Consider the following 21,562-nt stretch of genomic DNA (forward strand, 5'->3'; position numbering starts at 1 on the left):
TCACTATTGCTTTGTAGTACAGCTTGAGGTCATAGACGGTGATTTCTTTAGAAGTTCTTTCATTGTTCAGAATTATTTTTGTTTTTTTTCCCCATGTCTGTGAAGAATTCTATTGGAATTTTGACGGGGATTGCTTTTGGTAAGATGACCATTTTCACTATGTTAATCCTACCAATTCATCAGCATGGGAGATTTTTCTATCTTCAGAGGTCTTCTTTGATTTCTTTCTTCAGAGACTTGAAGTTCTTGCCATGCAGATCTTTCACATGTATTACACCAATATATTTTATATTATTTGTGACTATTGAGAAAGGTGTCATTTCCTTAATTTCTTTCTCAGCCCATTTATCATTTGTATAAAGGAAGGCTACTGATTTCTTTGCATTAATTTTGTATTTGGCCACTTTGCAGAAGTTATTTATCAGCTGTAGGACTTCTCTGGTAGAATTTTGAGTGTTGCTTATATAAACTATCAGATCATCTGTGAATAGTGATACCTTGACTTTCGTTTTTTCCAATTTGTATCCCTTGATCTCCTTCTGTTGTCTTATTGCTCTAGCTAGACTTTTAAGTACTATATTGAATAGATAGGGGGAGAGTGGCAGCCTTGTCTTGTTCCTGATTTTAGTGGGATTGCTGCCCTGTCTGGCCTCAGTAGAAGATGACGCACCTAATCCTGTAGAGACTTGATGCCGCAGGGTGGAGGGATATCTGGGTTGCAACCTCTCAGAGGTGAAGGGGAGGAAGGATGAGGACAAGAACTCTGTGAGGGGGGTACTTGGAGGAAGGGCAACATTTAGGGATGGGATGGATGTAAATAAATAAAATAATAAAAAAGTAGCTTGGAGATTAATTACAAATGTTCCAAATCTAGGATAAACTAATAAAGGGATGTTTCAAAAATTAAACCCTTTAATTTAGCTTACAATATGTCCAGTGTACCTGTGTTGATGCCTCACTGGAGAGTAAGCTACTAGACAGAAACAGTTCTTAGCGATTACTCTATTTTCTTTTCCCCTACCCTGAATTGTTAGCCCTCCAATGGGTGTTTGTTGACATTAGACAATTGCAACAAAGTGAAATTTCTAACTGAGTGTTAATACAAACACTTACCCCATCCAACTAATGAGATGATGACAATGAAGTGCCTAGGGAGAGGCTTCATGGTCCTTATCAGAAGGAAGTAGAGCTGTGTGGCACTGAGTCCATTCCAGGTAAATGTCCCCAACAGAAAGTAGTGGAGCAAGGCAGCAATGGCTGTGCATGAGGGATTCGGGGTTTCAATGGTGTCTGTTTCTGGTATTTTGTTTTCATTAGGGTTAGCATCACTATTACTATCACTTGTCTTTAGGTTCTTATTGGAGTTTTCAATTCCAAACACAAAGAGGAGGTTAAAAATCAACATCGATATACACAAACTGACCAACACCCAGGTTACTGAGGTTTTTCTGATTTTCCTAAAAATGAAAAGTAAAAAATAAAATAAAGTAAATAAAGTAAATACGAAGAACCAAGTGAAACCACAGAAACTGCAGCAACAACATCAACTGAGACAGACTAGGTTGACTCCGTGACAGGCAGGTCAGGAGACCAGGCCTAAATCTCTGTTTCCAAGAACTGGGCAAATCCAGTCAGGCCCAGGCAAGTCAGTTACTGGAACAAACAAACAAACAAACAAACAAACAAACATAGCCAACCAACCAACCCACCCCTGCTCCCAGGCTTCAGTCAGAAGCTGCCCTGCCAAGTGCCCTGAGAGGACAATAGGTCAGCAGCAGTTTCCAGACTTTCCCAGCAACAGTTTCCAGCCCCCCACTCCCCAACAATGGTTCTGCAATGTTCCTAGAGATAGAGTCAATGATTAAGACAGAGGTCACCTACCCCTCCCCAAAATTCCCCTAATGTGTTTAAATCGTGTCTGTGAGCTCACTGGGGCATCTCTAGCTTGGTAATGGGAGACGCTAGCATGCTGGACTTCTGCAGAATAAAATGCTCTTTGCTTTTGCGTATTATTTGAGTCAGGGTTATTCTTCTTCAGCAAATTATGGTCCCCTACACAACATCATCAATAATATCAATAACAACAACAATATCAACAACACCACCATCACAGCATCAGCATCAACAAATCAACATCAACAACAAGAGGAACTGTATAAAGGGTTGCAGCATTAGGAAAGTTGAGAACCACTGCCATAGAGGGACTTCCGGAAGACTCATCCCAGCTATTGTCTGACTCCATTTCCTAGAACAGCTCAGTCAGCAAGACCAGCCCAGCCCCAGCAAGCCCCCAACTCATGAGAGGTAATACATTGTTTTACATCATTGAACTTGAGCACACGCAAACATATACAGAGAGCTATGTGCAGAACAATATCTACATGGCGTTTCTGCCTCAAACTGGAAAATTTCACGTTACTAGATGAACCCATCTTTGAACGTAGAGAAGATTGTTTGTAGCCAATATTTACTTTTAAAAATCATTTATGAATTTTAAGTTAATGCCAAATATAATTTTAAAAGTTAAAAATGTAATAATGGTAAAAAAAAATTTTAAAAACCCATTTTGCTTATGTTTTAAAGAGACCAGGAGAATGTCAAACAAATCCTAAATTGAAGATTAGATCTTCAAAATGACTGAAAACTTCAAAGACTTTAGTGTCACAAATGACCGAAACAAACAAAAAAGCAAACGGAATTATTGTAGGGTAAAAGATGACTAAAGCATCATGGTAGAAAATGGATTTAGAAAAATCTACCCGGCTGTAATAGATTGCTGAGTGAATTGAGATATTTGATTATAGATTAGACAATTTTACATTTCTTAGATTACATTTCCAGAGTGAGAATTCTGACGCATGCTCTCTAGGAGAATATAGAGTGTTGTGTTCTGGAGACACACAGGTGAAGAAATTTTAGGATGATAGACTTATGTACAGTTTACTTTCAGAATTTCAGGGCAAAAGTAGAAATAATCATAAAATATTAAAAACTGGCATCTAGAGTTGGGTTTACAAGGACATCCAGTATCCTACTTCTGCTTTGCAATAGATTTTATTTACTAAGTAAGACAACATGGAACTATAAATAACAATGAATTTCTTTACAATTAAAATCTGGTTCTATACATCTAAGATATAATTGGGTAGGAATTTAGCAGGGAGAAATGTTTCTAGTGGAATCATGAATTCACCTTGATACAACTTGAGCGAGAGAGGAGAACCAGATTGGAACATTTGCTAGATCAGTTAATTCTACAGTTATAGTTTATGTGGGCCAAGTATGGTACTTAAGCCTGGGGAGCCAGGGGTTGAAAGACAAACCTAATCACAGTCAGGAGGCCAGAGGAAGCTCCAGCATTTTTCAACTGCCTGTAACAACAATAAAACCTTAAGATCTTTGGTAGAAAAAATAAGGTGAAAAGAAACATGTTTATAGGTACTTATTCAAATTTTTAAAGCAAGATTTTGTTTTACAAACATAAGGCTGTGAAACTCAAAACTTTAAAAGTTCTACAGGTCCAGTGACCAGCCCAAATTGGGACCCACCTCAAGGGAAGACTCCAAGGCCTGACACTATTACTGATGCCATAGTGTGCTTACAGACAGGAGCCTAGCACAGCTGCCCTCTGAGAGACCCAACAAGAAGCTGACTGAGACAGACACTTAGACTCAACCAATGGACTGAAGTCCTGGTCCTCTGTGGTTGAATTAGGGAAAGGCTGGAAGAAGTTGAGGAAGAGGGAAACCCCATGGGAGGCCCAGCAGTCTCAACTAACATGGACCCCCAAGATCTCTCAGACACTGAGCCACCTACCAGGCAGCATACACCAGCTGGTTCGATGCCTCCAACACATATACAGCAGAGGACTGCCTGGTCTGGCCTCAGTGAGAGAAGATGCATCTAACCCTCAAGAGACTTGAGGTCCTAGGGAGTGGGGAGGTCTGACAATGTGGGGTGGGATGGGGTGGGAGTGGTGGAGACATCCTCTTGGAGATGGGGGCTGCTGTGTGTGTGATATGAGAAGAATGGGATGAGGAACTGTGGGAGGGCAGACCAGGAGGGGGACAATGACTAGATTGCAAAAAAAAAAAAAAGATTAAAGATATATATAGTATACATACATGTATATTATATATACCATATAATATATTATATGTACTATATTACCATATAATATATTATATACCATATAAATATAATATACATAATATATAATACAAATTCCACCATTCAAAAATTTTACATATTTTAAAAATTATTTTCAAGACCTTTTTGTTCAGCAATGTTTTCTTCTTTTGCAATTCAGATCTCTGGAGTCTCAGGGCTATAGGATCATGAGACAAACTTTTGTCTTATTTATAATTATGTATTTAATTATATGTGACTATATCTCAGCCTCTCTGGGATCATGCCATCTATAAAATGAGTGCTTTCAATGTTTCCTTCTAGTTCAGAAAATGTAAATTTTGATATGAATGTACCCAGTAAATTACAATCAGGATAGCAGTTTCTCCTATAAAAACCCCGCATTCCTCTTACCTGGTAAGAATCTGAAATAAGATTGTTATAGCTAGACCAGCAATGGACAAGGCACAGCCAATGTTGGATAATACGTCTAGGGATTTGGGATACTTGTAATCCTTTTTAAAACTCTGAAAAATAATTTGACATAGATTTTAAATAAACTGGCCTAGGAATTTTAAAAAATATATTACTATAAGTCTGTACCATGGAATTACATTGATTAAAACTACCAGCTAGATGCCAAATATGCCTTTGTATAAAAATGAATGCATAATTTATTTACATGTATGTGTCTAGTTAATTAATGTCACATGTGTGTGGGACCTGTGGAGACCAGAAGGGGTTGTCAGAGTCCCGGGATTTAGAGTTACAGGCAATTGGAAGCCATTGATATGGGTGCTAGGAATCGAACTTAGAATGTTCTCAGTCATTTCTCCAGCCCCAAAACTTTGATTCTTAAATGAAGTAAATTAATAAAAGTAAATTAATAATAGCTTCATACGCACGCACACACACACACACACACACACACATATATATATATATATATATAGAGAGAGAGAGAGAGAGAAGAGGAAGAGGAAGAGGAAGAAGAGGAAGAAGAAGAAGAAGAAGTTGTTCAGTCGATGTCTAAAGAGACAGGGCTGTTTATATTAGGCCTGAATTGTCTTCTGTTGCTATTCATTGCATGATTTCGCCAAACACTTCTATGCTAATTACAATAAAGTTAAGGCATATCTTCAACATGAAGGGCTGGTCATAGAATTCTGTTAATTTTTAAAAAGGTTTTATTTGTGCAATATAGCTTCCTTTATTCCCAACAGGTTCTTAAATACGCACATAAAAATATATTTCAGACAAGCAGTAAGACAGCTCAGCAGATATGAATGTTTGCTGCCAAACCTGATGACTTCAGTTTGATGCCTTCAACTCACATGGTAGAGAAGAGACCCGACCCCTACAGGTTCTTCTCTGGTCTCCACGAGTTAAGTTCTGGCATGTGCATATGTGCACACTCATGCACACACACACACATGCATAACATAAATATATGTTTTATAGTATATTTTATGTGATTATGTGAAACCTGAGTATAAATGTGTTATATATATATATATATTCATTCACACATTACAAATATTTTCTATTTCAAATAGAATTCTATTTATGAGGTAAACGTTTATTCCTTATACAATCAGTACATATTACTTTTACAGGAAAAACATACAAATAATAAGCCTAATTGAAAGAAGAGTGTCATGGCAGACTATATATGTACACATACATACATCTTCAATGCACAAAGAATCACAGGCAACAGTGACCATCAGATCTTAGATACCAGCGGTTCCCTCAGAGTCTATTTGGCTTAGCTTGCAATTCAACTATTCATTTGACAAATTGCACAGCTCTAAAGTTTTTACAACTGTGGTTAGGCAGATATTAGCGAGAAACAGGAGGCTTCTATCACTGTTACAAAGCTTTCTGTATTATTTACTGTATCAGCTCATCTTCACATAGCTGATTCTGTGACTTGATGTCAAAAATGGAAAATTTTATCGATAGTGTCTTCTGATAAGAAAATCTGCTCTCAATGTAAGTTAGACAAGAAATAACTAAAATCAATTAAAATAAGAGCCGTTTTACAGGGGCTGGAGAGATGGCTCAGTGGTTAAGAGCACTGTCTGCCCCTCCAGAGGTCCTGAGTTCAATTCCCAGCAACCACATGGTGGCTCACAACCATCTATAATGGGATCTGATGCCCTCTTCTGGTGTGTCTGAAGACAGCAACAGTGTACTCACATAAAATAAACAAATCTTAAAAAAAAAAAAAAAAAAGAGCCGTTTTACAGCTAAAAGGAGGGAGATACAGTTGTCTCAAAAATGTCTAAAAATAAAGTTCTATTTGATTGTCTACAGTGTCAGTATGTTCTGTGGATCTCCATTCTAAACGTGGCTACGTGTCAGCTACTGCAAGATGAAAACAGTTTTCCCTCCAGGGATTCATGAATGAATGCCGATTAGTAGCTACCCCTGTTAATTTTCTGTTCTAACATTCTACGCATGTCCTCATTCCATCCCATATCCAAGTCAACACTTTGCTTTATAAGAACGGTTTCCAGGGGTTGGGGATTTAGCTCAGTGGTAGAGCGCTTGCCTAGCAAGCGTAAGGCCCTGGGTTCGGTCCCCAGCTCCGAAAAAAAAAAAGAAAAAAAAAAGAACGGTTCCAGAGGTGGCATGTAGAAGAGACCTTCTGAAAATATCGAGCCCATCAAAGGTCAGAGGTGCATATATCAGATCTTCTGCTACGGCCCCCGTACAAGGGAGGGACGCTTGCTGGTTAATGAGCTTAAGGAGGGGAGAGTGAACCTATAGGAAACACATAAAGAACTCAAGAGCCGTTTCTTTTCCACTTATCAATAACAACAGCAACTGGGATGGCTGCGATGGAGAGAGTTTCAGGAAATCCAAGTGGCCTGCATACGATCAGGTATGTACTAAAGTGTTTCCACTCCACAAGGATCCCACTCTTACTTCGTCTAGTGGAACGTGCCAACTTCTCCTTCACACATATGCATCTCTCTTCCATGCTTAAAAACACAGCGCTGAACTAAACTTGTCTGTCTCTATCCTGAAACCACATTGCAAACAACAAAGACCTCAGCTAGTTTCCTTCGAGCATGTTCTGTTTAGCCTTATCACTTCATCCCTTCTCCCATTTTATCTGAACTTACAGACTATGCAAATAATACCTCAAGTGTTATCTTTGGTTAATGTATCCTAGACCCATGTATAAGGGAAAGCCTCGCCAGAAAGAGATTGTTTTGCGCATGCTTACCATCAACACAGCGAAATTGGTTGTGTGGTTGCACTGGCAACCGAGGAACCCCGAGGTGTTCATGCTTTTTTGGCAGCCAGCTGTGTCCCAGTCCTTTTTTAAAATATTCCAGTAGACACAGGCATAGGAGTAAAGCTGGAATTCTCTTTTGTCATACTGTGAATTGATGGCACGTTTAATGATTAGTTGGATAGGGAAAAATAATCTAATCGGATAAGATAGTCCCAAGAGAAATGAATGCATGCCAAGCATCAAGAGCTTCCTTATAGAATGAGGGAAGAAAAAAGGCACAGGAAGACAGAAGCTGGAATTCCAGTACTTGTGAATCTGAGGTTGGAGGACTGCTCCAAGTTCATGGGCAGTTAGAGCTACATAGCCAGCTTGTCTCAAGTACAAGATATCAACCAAAGAAAGTACATGAGGATACAAAATCAAATTAACTAATTTCCTATTTTAGTTTGTCAAAAAATTAGATAAGGTAAACATTTAAATGATTATGCCAAAAGGCTTTTCAAAGAAAAAAGATTCTGTAGAGTTCCTTTATCAAAATAACCTCCATTTATTTTAACTCAGAGAAGACAGAATTTTTATTTCCAGTCATGGAAAAACTCACCGTGGGATTAAATACCATTTTCACAGAAACGTTATTCTGTTCTTGTTCACTGGCATTTACTTTGCTGGAGATAATTTTTTGACTGAAATCTGATGTGGCCGTGAAAGTTTTGGATTGGAAAAGTTTGTGGTTTTGATACACCACAAAACCACAGGAGTTTTTATCTATGTAAAAGAAAGCAGACATTAAAATCAACAGACGTACTCTGTGGTGAACAAAGTAAAGTTTCAATCATTGGAGAACTGCATGGTTCCTTTATATTAAAAATACAGTTTAAAAAAAGCTCACTGGCTGGCTGAGCTTTTACTTAATTGCAATATGGGACGGTGACTTTACAAAATGCACATATGCCATTGCCATTCATAACCGTCGGTTCATAACTATGTACACAGTGCAAGCCATGAGAACTGGAAAGCCTCTTATGAAGCTGGCCATCAGGAAATTCTCTGACCTTTCTGATCTGGCAAACTATCTAAATAAACATCTTACCTCATGTCCACGAGGCAGGGATACTTCAGAGAGTTGAATGGAAGTGTACACAGACAGGCTTGTTGAATTTCCCTATTCCGTTTGTTTCCCGATTCCATTATTTTCTCTGTCCAGTCCCATTTACACATTCTTGCCTATGCTTCAACTATTTCTGTGCAATGATATCTCCATGGAAAGCCCAAAGGATAGAGTTCAGACACCTTTGGAACAGCAGAGCATGTGGAACTTTCTGCGTGTGGTACACTCCCCGAGAGGGTGGGGAAACTCTGTACCCCTTCGTCCATACCTCACCTTGTACTTATTTTCATATGTATCCGTTGTAATAGCCTATGTAATACTCCAGTAAATGTGTCTACCCGAGCTATGTGAATTCTAAAGCAAACTAAATCCAAAAATAGTTTATGGAAACAAGTTTAAAAGTGGTCAATATGTAAAGATAAAACTTGCTGGCGCTTGTAACGGGTTCTGTCTGTTTGCCTGCCCAAGTGTGAAAACATTGGCATAACAGTCTAGGCCAGAAGCTTATGGGAGGCATCATTAACAATGTAACCCTTAGTGGGCTAATTACTCATTTTCTTCCTGAGGTTCCCTCTTCTTACCTCCTCTGTGGAGATGACAAATGTCTGCTTATTCTGCCCCATTTGTAACCACGTGACTTTCTATGCGGTGAGACAAGAGGCAGGATCTGTGGGTAAACACAGCTTAATGCTGCTTCCTCCAGTAGTACTGAGCAAGAAAGAGCCAAGGGCTACTACTGTCTGTCAAGATGATTGTGCCTGTGGAAGCCTCCATAAAGCCTGCCTGCCATTTACGACAGCAGAGCAGAATGCCTTAAGTCGCTAGGCAACCCGTTTCAAGGGAGCTGTGACCGGAGGTCTCGGCAACAGGCATTCCTCACAATCTCTGCTCTGGCTGTCAGGCATCAGCTATCTCGGAGCAGGAAGGCTATTGTGAAACATTCCTTTTGGACATTAGAGAATAGAATCAGCTGTTTATTAAAGGCCCTGCGGGTTACAAGAGTGAGAATTGTACCTGCACGGCCTCAGCAATGGTCAAAATGAACTAGTTGAGGAATACTTCTTAACCCTTTTACGTAGCTGCTAGCCACATACAGCACAGCAGAAGAAATAATCATACGAGCACATCTTTAATGTGTGGTGTATATGTATATGGCATAGTTCATCACACATCTGTGAGCGTGCATAGCCATATGTGCATGTTGAGGCCAGAAAAGGACTCCAGGTGTCCTGCTCTATCCCTCTCCATGTTGTTTTCTTGAGGCATGGTCTCCCACTATACCTGGAGCTAGTCTAGTGGCCAACAGGTTCCGGAATTTCTCGTTGCTCATCTCTTAGAGTACATACATCCCATACTTGGTTCCTTACACGGGTACTGGGGATCCAAACTGAGGTCTTCATGTACACATACAAAGTTCCACATCCCCAACTCCTAAATGTACATTTGTAATAGAAAAATTGCACATGCCACACTCTTCCATAGGTGATAAGGTGAAAACAGTAGCATAAGACACATCCATTCCATCACAGGACTTGAGAAGGAGGCAGGCAAGGCCCTAATGGTCTCTTGGTCACTACTTTTGCCAATTGTTCTGTGCTGGCCTCTACCGAGGAAATGTAGGCCATTCTCACAGTCTTCACAGAAAACTCCCTGGCCACATTTTTTCCCTCTTGGATACTGTATGGGGAAATTAATCCCTTCTTATTTTATTTTGTAGGAATAAGCCATTCTAGTCCAGCAAAACACATTGATGTTTATGATTCTAAAAGTAAAATTAGACTTTTCCAATTCTTAACATTTACCTCTAATAGTACCATCTAAGCAAAACAAAGATGTGGAGAAGAGAAACCATAGAGCAACTTTTCTAAGTAATCAACATCCGCATTACCCCTCAGAATTAGCCAGAAAGATGAGAGAGAGAGAGAGAGAGAGAGAGAGAGAGAGAGAGAGAGAGAGAGAGAGAGAATATATGAAATCAAAATTTGAGAGAAGGGGAGGGGACATAGGGACATAGGAGGAGTTGGAGGGAGGAAAGATATGGGTGGAAACGAGTCATTTAAATACAGTACTCATGCATGAAAATCTCAAAAAACTTTTAAATGTAAATAAAAAATAAAAAAGCAAAATACATATGTTAAGCTAGCACCATAGATTTCTTTTTTTCTTTAATAAAATGACATACTTGAGATAAGACAGAAATCCATATAGGCACATGAATTCTGTTTTAAAAATTAGAGATCTTGGTCATTCCTCCCCTAGTCGTAGAGTATTGTCATCATCATTTACAAAATCATGATTTTTACAAATACCCATTATAATGACTTATATTTGTATCTTGTGTATTTTCAAGTCTCCAGATTTTTATTCCTTTTCTGTCCTCCTCCTCCTTCTATCAGCTTTGGGAGGTGCTTGTTTATGCCATTGTTTTTCACAGAATCCAATTTCTATTTTGTTGACCAAGTCTAACACTAGCTAATTTATAATTTTATTCACTTATACCCTATATATTAATTCTTACCCATAACCTTCAATATGTTACTTTTAGGAATCTTCATGAATGTTTAGGTGCCTTTCCTTGGTTTATTTCATTTTCTAATAAATTTATTAAGCAGTAAACACTTTTTTATAAAAAACCTACTTTTTTACCTATATCATACACTTTTTGACATGTGGAATCTTTGCTATTAATTTCCCAATTATTTGTAATCCATATTTTAATTTCTTCTCTAATGATAGTCATACTTCAAAATTTCTAGTTTGGCAAAAGCATGTGCTACTCATTTATTGAACGTGCGTAGCTTTGTTGAGTTGTGATCAGGACCTGTTGTATGTAATTTTTATTTGAAAACAAATATTCATTTTCTTTTTAGTGAATTCTTTTGAGAATATCACACAATGTATTTTGGTTATAAACAGCTCCTCCCTCAACTCCTCCCAGATCCACTCTAACTTCCCAATTTCTGCCCTCGTCTGCTTCTCAACTCCACCAAGTCCCATTTGCATTGTCCATGCACTCTGGGGTGTGTGGACATCCACTGCAGAGTCCTCCAGCTACCAGTGGCCACACGCCCGTAAAGAGAACGGACTCTCCCACGAGCAGCTGCAAACTTAGTGAACCAATGACTGTCAGCTTTCCAATTAACTTCACAAACAATTGAAAAGGATCCTCAATATATACTTTTTATCTACAAAGTTATATGTGTTTAGAAAGATATACAGAAATCAAGCTTATTAATTATTTTCACCTACTTTCTCTTTAATTTCTAGGATAGTTGCAGCAAAATTTCTCTTTCTGGCTATTGTTTGGCCAGCTCTTCCTGTAATTCTCAGTTATTTTTGCTTTTACATTTTACTGTCTTTTTTTTTTTTTTTTTAAGAGAACATAGAATGGAAACATGTTTGGCAGACTAGCGCTTTAGTTTCTGTGAAAATATGTTTAGGGTTGTTGGAGATGTTGGGAAAATGTTGATTAAAGGCTATGAAATTTTCATTCTGTGGGAAGAAAATGTTTAAGAAATGTATTGTCCAAATGGTGACTATCGTTAGTATGTTCTGCTAACTGTGTGTGAAACAGGCTAAGGCAGTGGGGAATAAGTGTTTTAGCACAAAAGGCAATTCTGTGAGGTAATGGAGAAAAGTTCTATAGTATATTTCAAAACACGTAAACAGCAAGTTCACATAGCCTGCAATTTAAAAAACGTTCCCTTTCCATCTGACACAGACCCATTTCTTAATAACGTTTCAAACCATTTAGGAAATATTGCTTATTTGTATCTAAGGAAAAAAGGAAAAAAAATAGACCCTCTTCTTTCATCAACCATGAGGTAAATCCTAGATATCCAGGGTAGGCTGAAACCTCAGTGGGAGCACAAGCACTGAGAATGCTCAAGAGAGAACAGGAAGGCCCCACGCCACTCTTAGGATAGCAACAGATTTCTTTAGAAATTCACAGAGAGTCTGAGGACGCAGCTCCTGGTGGAGTACTTGTTTACTATGTACAAGGTTCTGGGTACAAGCTCCAGTTCTCCAAAGAAACAAAGGACCAACTACAGAGCAAATGTAGATAAACTGCATACACTGACATTCTTCAGTACAGATCTTGGTATGTCCCAGGCCACAAAACTTTAAGGAACAGATTCCCTCAGACTGAGGGAAGATGTTCTCAGCTTATGTAAAGAGAAAACAGAACTCAGAATTCCATCTGCCGTGCTTGCTTTGCATTTATTCTACTGTGTTTCTTCAGTTGGATAGCTAGACATTTTTTTCCCTTAAATCAAAATCCTTAAGATCTTCCTGATCAATAAGGGAAAAGCAAATAAATATTTGAGTCAGTCATGGAATAGGAGAGATACGTGTTTAACAAATACAAGTAAAAATCAGGGGCAAAAATATTAAAAACAATATTGTATCATGAACTTTCAAGGAACAAAAGGAAAGTAAAAATATCCGTCTCATACTTAACAGATAGGCAACAAGATAATAAAAATACCAATAATAATAAAAAACCAATAATATGGTTGAATAAAACTCTATGAGAGAATATTTAGGTTAAAAAAAATGCAAGTTTCTCTAGCATGATATCATTTCTGGACATGGATAAAACATCCCCAATTATAAATATTTCTTTTCTGTATATAAATAATGCAACAAAAGTTTAGACACAAGCATGAAGTGGACACATAGCAATGTTAGGAAAATGACAGGCAAGTTGCAAAGCTGTAAAACTTGTTCACAGTGTTAAAGCTTGTGATGCACAAGTAGGCCCTCCATACCCATGGATTTTATACAGAAGCTGTGGGTTTAGAATATTTCAAATGCAGTATTGGCATGTACAGATTTTTTTCATTATTTCTTACACATATTATTCTGGTATATATACATATTCTGGTGTATATATACATATGTATATGTATATATATATATATATATACTAAACAAAATACAAACAAATGTAAATGACTTAAATTTAGCCTCTCTAATCTCCCAAAGCTGTGGCAAGCAAATAGGAGAAAACTTCTATAGCATACCAAATTCATGATAACAACTTCCCCTCCTTTTCTCTGTATGACAAAGGATGTAAGAATATATTATTTTAAAGATATGTACTTTGGGATACTAAATCATTGTTGTTGCTGTTGTTGGGAGAGAGAAAGTCAACTTCTTTAGACTTTGAGGATACAACTTTTTCAAGCTGTCACGCTACATCCAAGACTGTGAGGAAGCCTAGAGATGGTAGCATGATCGTTACTACTAAACGACAATTTTCCCAAATGTATAAACAGTTTCGAGAATGTCACACCATGAGGAAACATGCAGTTTGTGACTGAGCCTTCTTACAACAGAGGAATGTAAGGAAGACTTCTGCTATAGCTTTATAGAAATACAGACTTGTGTACCTGGCACTAGTAATTCAATGTTTTCCTCCAACATGGTTTTGAAACGAAGAAGGATTTTCTGTGGCCTTAAATAGTATCACTGTGATTACTGTAGTGTATGGGAACCTGAAGACAAAATTATTAGGTGTGAAACTAAACAAGGGTTGTCCCTCTCTTCACGGACTTTTTAGTTAGTAATTCCTTGGATGCAGAGTGTTTTAAAAACAGTGCAAAAGAGATTTGAGACATACTTCCCCCAGTATTAAGTAAGATCTGAAGTTCAGTCTGTCCATCTGGCTTGAGTTCATCTGCAGTTTTGTTAATAGATGTTTCACTGGAAACCAGAGAATCACTAGATCCTATAAGAAAGGGAAATTAGCATTTTAAATATCCGCGTTTTGGTGGACTGTGAATTGTTATTGGCAATGAACTGTTCTTTACTGTTACAAGCACAGAGGGCAGACAGCTTACCTTTCTGCACAGAGAAGAGAACACTTGGCCCTGAATCACTGTTTCGACTGACTGACTGGATTGCTACGTTAGGTTCCACCACTGCTTCATCACCCAGAGAAAAGGAGTAATTCTCCATTTGTTCAATGAGACTGCACAGAATGAAACGCAGGAATCAGCATTTTGTCATAAACCCAAGAGATGTGTTGTTTCCCTTATTACATTAGAAAAGGCAGAACCACACAACTCATGGAGTCATAGTGACATGACAATTACTAACTGTGTGTGTATACATTTATATAAATATATATATCTGCTTCTCTTCGCCAGAGTCTTGTTTTATCACATGCAGTTTTAAAAAACTCCCTCCCACAAGCTTTCTGCCACCATTGCATCAGCATTATCTTGCAGGCAGGACAGCAGTGTAGATCAGAGGGGTTTTGGCTGGGTTGGTACTTAATGTTTTTCTTTTGATGGTGGGCAGAGTACCTTCCTGTATGAAAGAGGCTAACATGTGAAGGATCTATGTAGGCACCAGCTCAACTTCTCCATGTTCAATGAGTTTTGTAGACATGGTCTTTAGCAATGGGGCCTTGCCCTTCAGTTTGTGGAGAGTCTTAGCCTGAGCTATTTGAGGCTTCCCATGGAAACTTTTTGGCCAACAATTCAATTAAATATAACCCACTCTTGGTATTAAAAGCTTCATTTGTTAACAAGAATTTGTAGGAGTCACCGACCAACATCTTATTGACCTAAGGCTCACTCTACAAGATAGGAGCTCATACCTGACACTGCTTGGGTGACCAAGAACCTGAGACAAGATATCCCAGGGACCTAGAGTAAAACCAAATGCTTCAGCTGTAAAAACAAACAGAAAAGCAGCACTAAATTGACTCCTAATGACATTCCGCCATACTCACAGATCAGTAGTGCCTTACTCAACCATCACCGAAGGTTCTTCCTGAAGCAGATGGGACTAATACAGAGATCTGCAGTCAGCCAGACTTCGTACAGAGAGATAGAGAAGCCCTAAATGGGATACCTCTATCAAATCCCTCCTCTCAGGGTTCAGGGAACCTCAGAGAAAAGGAAGCAGAAAGAATGTTCTTTGAGTACATATTACAGCTTCCTTTAGTGTTTTTATGGGATTCCTGAGTGTACGAGCAAGTGTGTCTCTGTTTCCTGTGCCTTCTCTTGGGCTCTTTTTTGTTTGTTTTTGCCCAATTCCATTGTGCTAGCTTTTGTTTTATCTGATTATATTTTATTATAAAATGTGATAGTGGAAGGTCATTGACTTGTGTTTTAAATACAGATTCAGAAAAAAATATGAATTATTTTGACTAGTGTTATCTTTTAAGACGCTTAAACTAGAGATTTTTAAAAGAGGATAATGACTTTTAAATTTCAAATGTTATACAGGTTCATGGGCTGTCAGCAGTTCATGCTACATATTTCCCATGTCATAAATAATATTAACACCTGAGAACATCTTTCATCAAAAGAAATGACCTAATGATGCCTCCAAACTGGTAAGATGATCATTCGCTTTCACTGTACTTGGTAAGTTCCCATTAAGGAATACTGAAACACTGGGGTGCCAAGAAAAGTACCCACAGGCATTCAAAGATTGAGAAAAGATGTGCTAAATGTGCCTGGGTTCTTTACCACTGTCACAGACTCTATCTATAAAGTCATCTCCTCCCTCCACTTGATTTCTCTCTCATGGTATAACTGAGTAGGTTACATATAGGCCTCAGAGTGGCTGGTCTGATTCAAAAGGCAGCAGTCAAAAAGACATACCTGACTGAAAGAAGCCATCCAGCTTTTAAATTGGTAATTTTCTAGTCAGGGAGTTCCAGATTTTGGAGTAAAAGTCAGGCCATCGTATCATTGTAAGGATAAATACAAAAGGAAAGGAGGCAGTTTTCTTCCTGTTGAGCATAAGGGTGGGACCCACACCTTCTTCCGAAGACAGCAAAGCCACCTTAGGGTCACGGCCATCTCCCTCCCCGAGGACGATCTGGCTCACACACTCACACTGGCTCTGCTATGCTCCTACGCGCGGATTCCTGTGAGACTCAGTACATCTCCTTACAGTAAATTTCAGTTTGGTCAGTGCGGCGCTTTGAGCGAGAACAGCTCCCACAGACTCATATGTTTGAATGGCTGTTTCCCAACTGAGGGATTATTTAGGAAAGATTAAGAGATGCAGCCCTGGAAAAGGTATATCACTGGCTGTGCCCTGTCAAACCTTGTCTTGCTCTCTCTCTCTCTCTCTCTCTCTCTCTCTCTCTCTCTCTCTCTCTCTCTCTCTCTCTCTCTCTCTCTCTCTCTCCATAAGTGGTCAGCTCCAGCCCCAGTGTTTGCCATTCTCCCTACTCTGATAGGCATAGACTAACCCCTGAAACTGTAAGAAAACCCCCAATCAAATGCTTTGTTTCCTGAGTTGTCTTGTTCAGGGTGTTTCATCGCAAAAATAGAATAGTAACTAAGCTTGGAAAACTTCAGTAGATAATGTCTTAGTTATCTCAGAAAGCTAACTAGGGCAGAAACTCAAACAATGGGAAATGCATACGCACAGAGTGGATTATGTTACAGAGACAGTTTTACCTCCCAAATCAGGCACCTAGAGAGAATCTTGACCTTCAGTACAACACCAAGGATCCAGGGTTATAGATTAGCCATTGCAACCAGTGTTCAAAAGAAAAAATGAAAACATAGGCTCCACCAACAGAAACCCTATTCAGAGCCTCAGAGTTCTGGCTACCTGGGACATTTTGCCCCTGCCAGTTCGGAAGAGAACAGGCACTTCACTATAACAACTTGATGGGGTTAAAGCTGGGCTGGATGGAGTCCTTTCTCTCCACACCTCTCCGTCCCATTTGCTTCCAGCTTTATTTTCACTTATCCCCCAAATAAACGGACTAGAAGGAGAATTCAGAGGCCGAGGAACATAGAGAAAACCGTGAGTTACAGGAGAGGTAAAGGGACCCACGGCTGAGCCCTGTCTTATGAGGAGACCCTTTTATAGGCTTGCCTCAACATCAGAGTTTGGAGAACCAGAGTTGCCCTGAGCAAATTTAATTCCCTTCGCTGGAAAGGAAGAGAATGGAAAGAGATCTTCCTTGGCAGTTCTTTAAGATTATAGCTGCCCCCCGTCCCAGTTTCCATGGGAGATTGGTTCCTGAACATCATTATCCTTATGGACTCTGAAATCTTACAATGCTTAAATTCTTCCAGAAAATGACACAGTGCTTGCCTATAATCTATGCACTTATTTCTGTATATTTAGATAACTTCTACACTACTTATAAAGGATGAGTGTTCTGTTTCTATGTATCCCTAAGTAGATAATAGCTATATTCAGTCAAAAACTGAGAATTATATGGAGGATGCCTACACACACACACACACACACACACACACACACACACACACAAACACACACACAGATATACAAGGTCAAAGAAATATTGATTTTGTATAGAATGTTGACTTTCCATAATACTAAAAGACTTGATACAATCTGAAGTCTACCAAAAACATCAAACAGAGACTTGGTTAGATAAAAATGTACTTACTGTAATGGCTAATTTTTAAAAAGCATTTGTGAGTGTGTGTGTGTGTGTGTGTGTGTGTGTGTGTGTGAGAGAGAGAGAGAGAGAGAGAGAGAGAGAGAGAGAGAGAGAGAGAAGTGGAATGTATGGGTGCCATGTCATGTATGTGGAGGTCAGAGGGCTGTGGGAGCCAGTTTTCTCCTTGTACCATGTGGTACCTGAGAATCAAATTCAGATTGTCTGTCTTGATGGCAAGTACCTATACTCCCTAAGCCACCTCACCAATCCAGTAGGTAATAGTGATTGTCAAGTTGATTAGATCTGGAATCAACCAAAAGATAGGCCCCTCTGAGGACCTGTGAGGGTATTTTCAGGGTCCAAGATCCTTTGCTAAAGCAGGCATCACCTTCTGGATGTGGCCCAGATGTGAAGAAGGCAAGGCAGTGAGCCTGCCTGTCTTCCTCAGCTTGCTGGCAAATGCATCTACTTGGTTGTTGCTGCTACCATTTTGTGCTGATATTGGAACCCAGCTTCTAAGACCTTCCAGTTGAACTGAAGACCGTGGTTCTCCAGAAATCACGTAGGCCTTCAGCAGGATGACTGAGGCAACCAACCTTGAAGACTAGCCAGCTACTGACCTAGTCTCTATAATGTATGCATAGCTGTTGTTGTACCCCATATTGTGTAAGTCAATCCATTAAATACCCCTTTGTAACACATACATTCTGCTGTTCTGCTTTCCTATTGGACCCTAAGTCGGATGCAATAATATAAAATTCTGATGTGCATGTATACATAGTCATAGCTTTTAAATGTTTTAAGATAGTAAATGACAATAGGTTAACACACTATGTAATTATGCATGCATGAGTGCATGAACATGTATAGAGAGAAAATATTTGGAGTATATTTTAGCAAATTAATTGAGGTAAATGATTTCAGAGAATTTGCCCATTGTGTATTTACTCATTTCTCTCCAGTAAGCACGATTAAATGTAAAAATAGGTTTAAAGGTGTATTTTAATGACTGGTTTCTATAAGTAAATATGTTTGGGGGTATATATACATAATCAAAAGTGATCAAGAACATGGCCTTAATAAGCTAAAAGCAAAAGGAGGAGGTTGGAATTTCTTTTTTTTTTTTTCCAAAGTAGCTATAGGAAAACTAAAAAAAAAAAAAAAAAAAAAAAAGCCTATCAATTCATGGGAAGAGAGAGCTGAGGTGTGTGTAGGCTGACACTGTGGTACATCCTGTACTTGGGTGCCCCTCTGTAGCTCTGTACTTTGAGAAAGGAGTTGAAAGAACATCTTTAGGCAGAGGCTGCTGGTTTGAACATCCCAGACCCAGGTTAAGGGAACAAACTGTAATCTGAACCAACCCAGTCACTTTTTCTCCTTGCCTATGACCATATCTTGAACCAAGTAGGTAGTACCTATCACTCCCTGTAGAACAAGGTCACATACAAAGTCAAGGATTTTCTCCTAATTTCCAAAGCATCAGGCAGTTATGGTAGCCCTGGGAGAAATGGATCTTCTAGTCATGCTTTCACCTAAGGAGTAGATGGTACATCCTCAAACTTTCTCTCCAAACAGTTGCTTACTTGGAAAAGGAGTTGCTATTGTCATTCTCAGCAGCTTTTTGAAAAACATCTTCGCTGGCATCCAAAATCTGACTCACTGTGGTTACAGCAACTTTTTTTGCCTGTGAGGGAGAAGGCACATCACATATGTGTCATGCATAATTGTCACTACGATCGTGGTAGCCAATAACATGATTAGCATGATGATCAAAGGAAAGTAATTTTTTTTAATCAAAGTTTCAGTTTGAGATCTAGCTGAAACAGAGAAAAGACACAATAAGGAGTAAAGACATAAATGAAGCTGGTGATGTAGGATGCGTAGGGTTTGGAATTTGACTTCATAAGATCATTCCCAGAGCCCTTTCCACTCATAAAAACAATTGGCTTGGATAAAAGTTGACCCAACCATTGCTGCAATGCCACCTGCCCAAGCCTCACGGCCCACAATATTCAGCATAACTTAAATACTTAGTGTCAGGTGTACCTACTTAGCTATCAGTAAAATTGTTTTCTGATAATCGAATGCTTGGGAGTGTTAGAGACATAGTCCTTTTATTCCTATGACTGATTTTTCTATAAACTTTACAGTCAGAAATGCATATTCTTTGACTTCTGTCTTTAATTACCTTGCTACTTAAAACCTACTTTTCAAAGGACCTTTGGTAATTGGGACGAGTTTTGAAAGAAGGTATTTGTAAAACACAAAGGAGACGAGTGTGCTGATATAATTCATTTTGAAAGGCTTACAGCCCTGCTGACCAAAACAAGAACTCCACTGATGACACGTGTTGAGTATACTTCCTTTTCTTTATGTTTGATAATTTAGTAGGCCATAATACTAGACCTGCAAACCTGGATTAAGGCCTTTGAGCAACCCAGGGACCAACCTTTGAGTATGCTTGGCACAACATGCAAAGCTTGAAAGATGTATTTTCAGGGCAAGTGTATAGGAAAACTGTTTATTTGTGGTAGAACAGGTATGGCACAGTTTAATAAATTTGTTAATCTGTACATATGAAAGTTAAAGAGGCCTTTTTATTCCAAGACATGCTGGGATATCCAATGTAATAATAACCATCATATCAATCCCAGAGGATGTTTAGACAAGGAGTTTAACTTCTTTGAGCATCTCCCCAGGAAGCGTTCTCTGTCCAGTGGTCCTAACACCACCCAAATCATAGGATTAGGAATAGGATTCGGGATGTTCCTCCTATTTCAGAGCTTTGGGAACCAAACCTAAGGCCCTGCAGATGCTAATGAAACACTACCAATAGGCTACAATCCCAAACATCTCGTATGACTTAAAATCTTGGGTTTTCAGTCCCCGAGGGACATGCATGGTATGTACTCACTTATAAGTGGACATTAGCCATAAAATACAGGATACCCATGCAACACTCCACAGGCCTAAAGAAGCTAAACAAGAAGGAAGGAGCAAGCAAGGATGCTTGAATCTCACTTAGAAGGGGAATAAAGTAGTCATAAGAGGCAGATGGGAGGAGGGAACTTGGAGGGAATGGGGATGGGGAGTGGAATGGGGAGGGTTCATGATCAGGTGTGGGGAGGGACAGGAGATTGACAGGTGCAGAGAGCTAGGGGGATCTCCAGGATGTGGCAGAGACCTGGGATGAGGGAGGCACTCAAGAATCAATGGAGTGACCTTAGCTGTCATATCATTGGGGCTATGGAATCTGAAGAAGTCACCTTCTGTAACCAGGCAGAAACCCCACTGGAGTGCCCACAAAACTTCCCACCCAAAATTTATCCTGTCTATAAGAAATGCATGAATGGGGGATGGAGCAGAGACTGAGGAAATCACCATCCAGTTACTGGCCCAACTTGAGACCCATCCCATGGGAAAGCACCAATCCCTGACACTATTAATGATGCTCTGTTATGCTTGCAGACAGGAGCCTAACATGACTGTTCTCTGAGAGGCTCTACCCAGCAGCTGACTCAGACAGATGCAGACACCCATAGCCAAGCAGTGGATGCAGTTTGACGACTCCTATAGAATAGGGGAAAGGGTTGTGGGACTGAACTGGATAGGAACTCCACAGAAAGACCAACAGAGTCAGCTAACCTGGACCATTGGGGCTATCAGAGACTGAACC

General features: G+C 39.3%; 1 protein-coding gene across 1 annotated transcript in view; it reads right to left on the minus strand.

Annotated features, from left to right (window-relative positions):
* The window catches only part of Adgrg7 (adhesion G protein-coupled receptor G7), a 62,028-nt gene that overhangs the window by 16,161 nt on the left and 24,305 nt on the right, over positions 1-21,562 (minus strand). The window contains exons 6-12 of the mRNA XM_032900313.1: positions 19,470-19,570; positions 14,333-14,463; positions 14,113-14,220; positions 7,980-8,143; positions 7,367-7,522; positions 4,543-4,655; positions 1,114-1,457 (exon numbers count right to left, since the gene is read on the minus strand). Coding sequence (XP_032756204.1) covers positions 1,114-1,457; positions 4,543-4,655; positions 7,367-7,522; positions 7,980-8,143; positions 14,113-14,220; positions 14,333-14,463; positions 19,470-19,570 — 1,117 coding nt within the window. The remainder of the gene's footprint in view (positions 1-1,113; positions 1,458-4,542; positions 4,656-7,366; positions 7,523-7,979; positions 8,144-14,112; positions 14,221-14,332; positions 14,464-19,469; positions 19,571-21,562) is intronic.

The sequence above is a fragment of the Rattus rattus genome, chromosome 4 (assembly GCF_011064425.1).
Source record: "Rattus rattus isolate New Zealand chromosome 4, Rrattus_CSIRO_v1, whole genome shotgun sequence".
Taxonomy (NCBI): domain Eukaryota; kingdom Metazoa; phylum Chordata; class Mammalia; order Rodentia; family Muridae; genus Rattus; species Rattus rattus.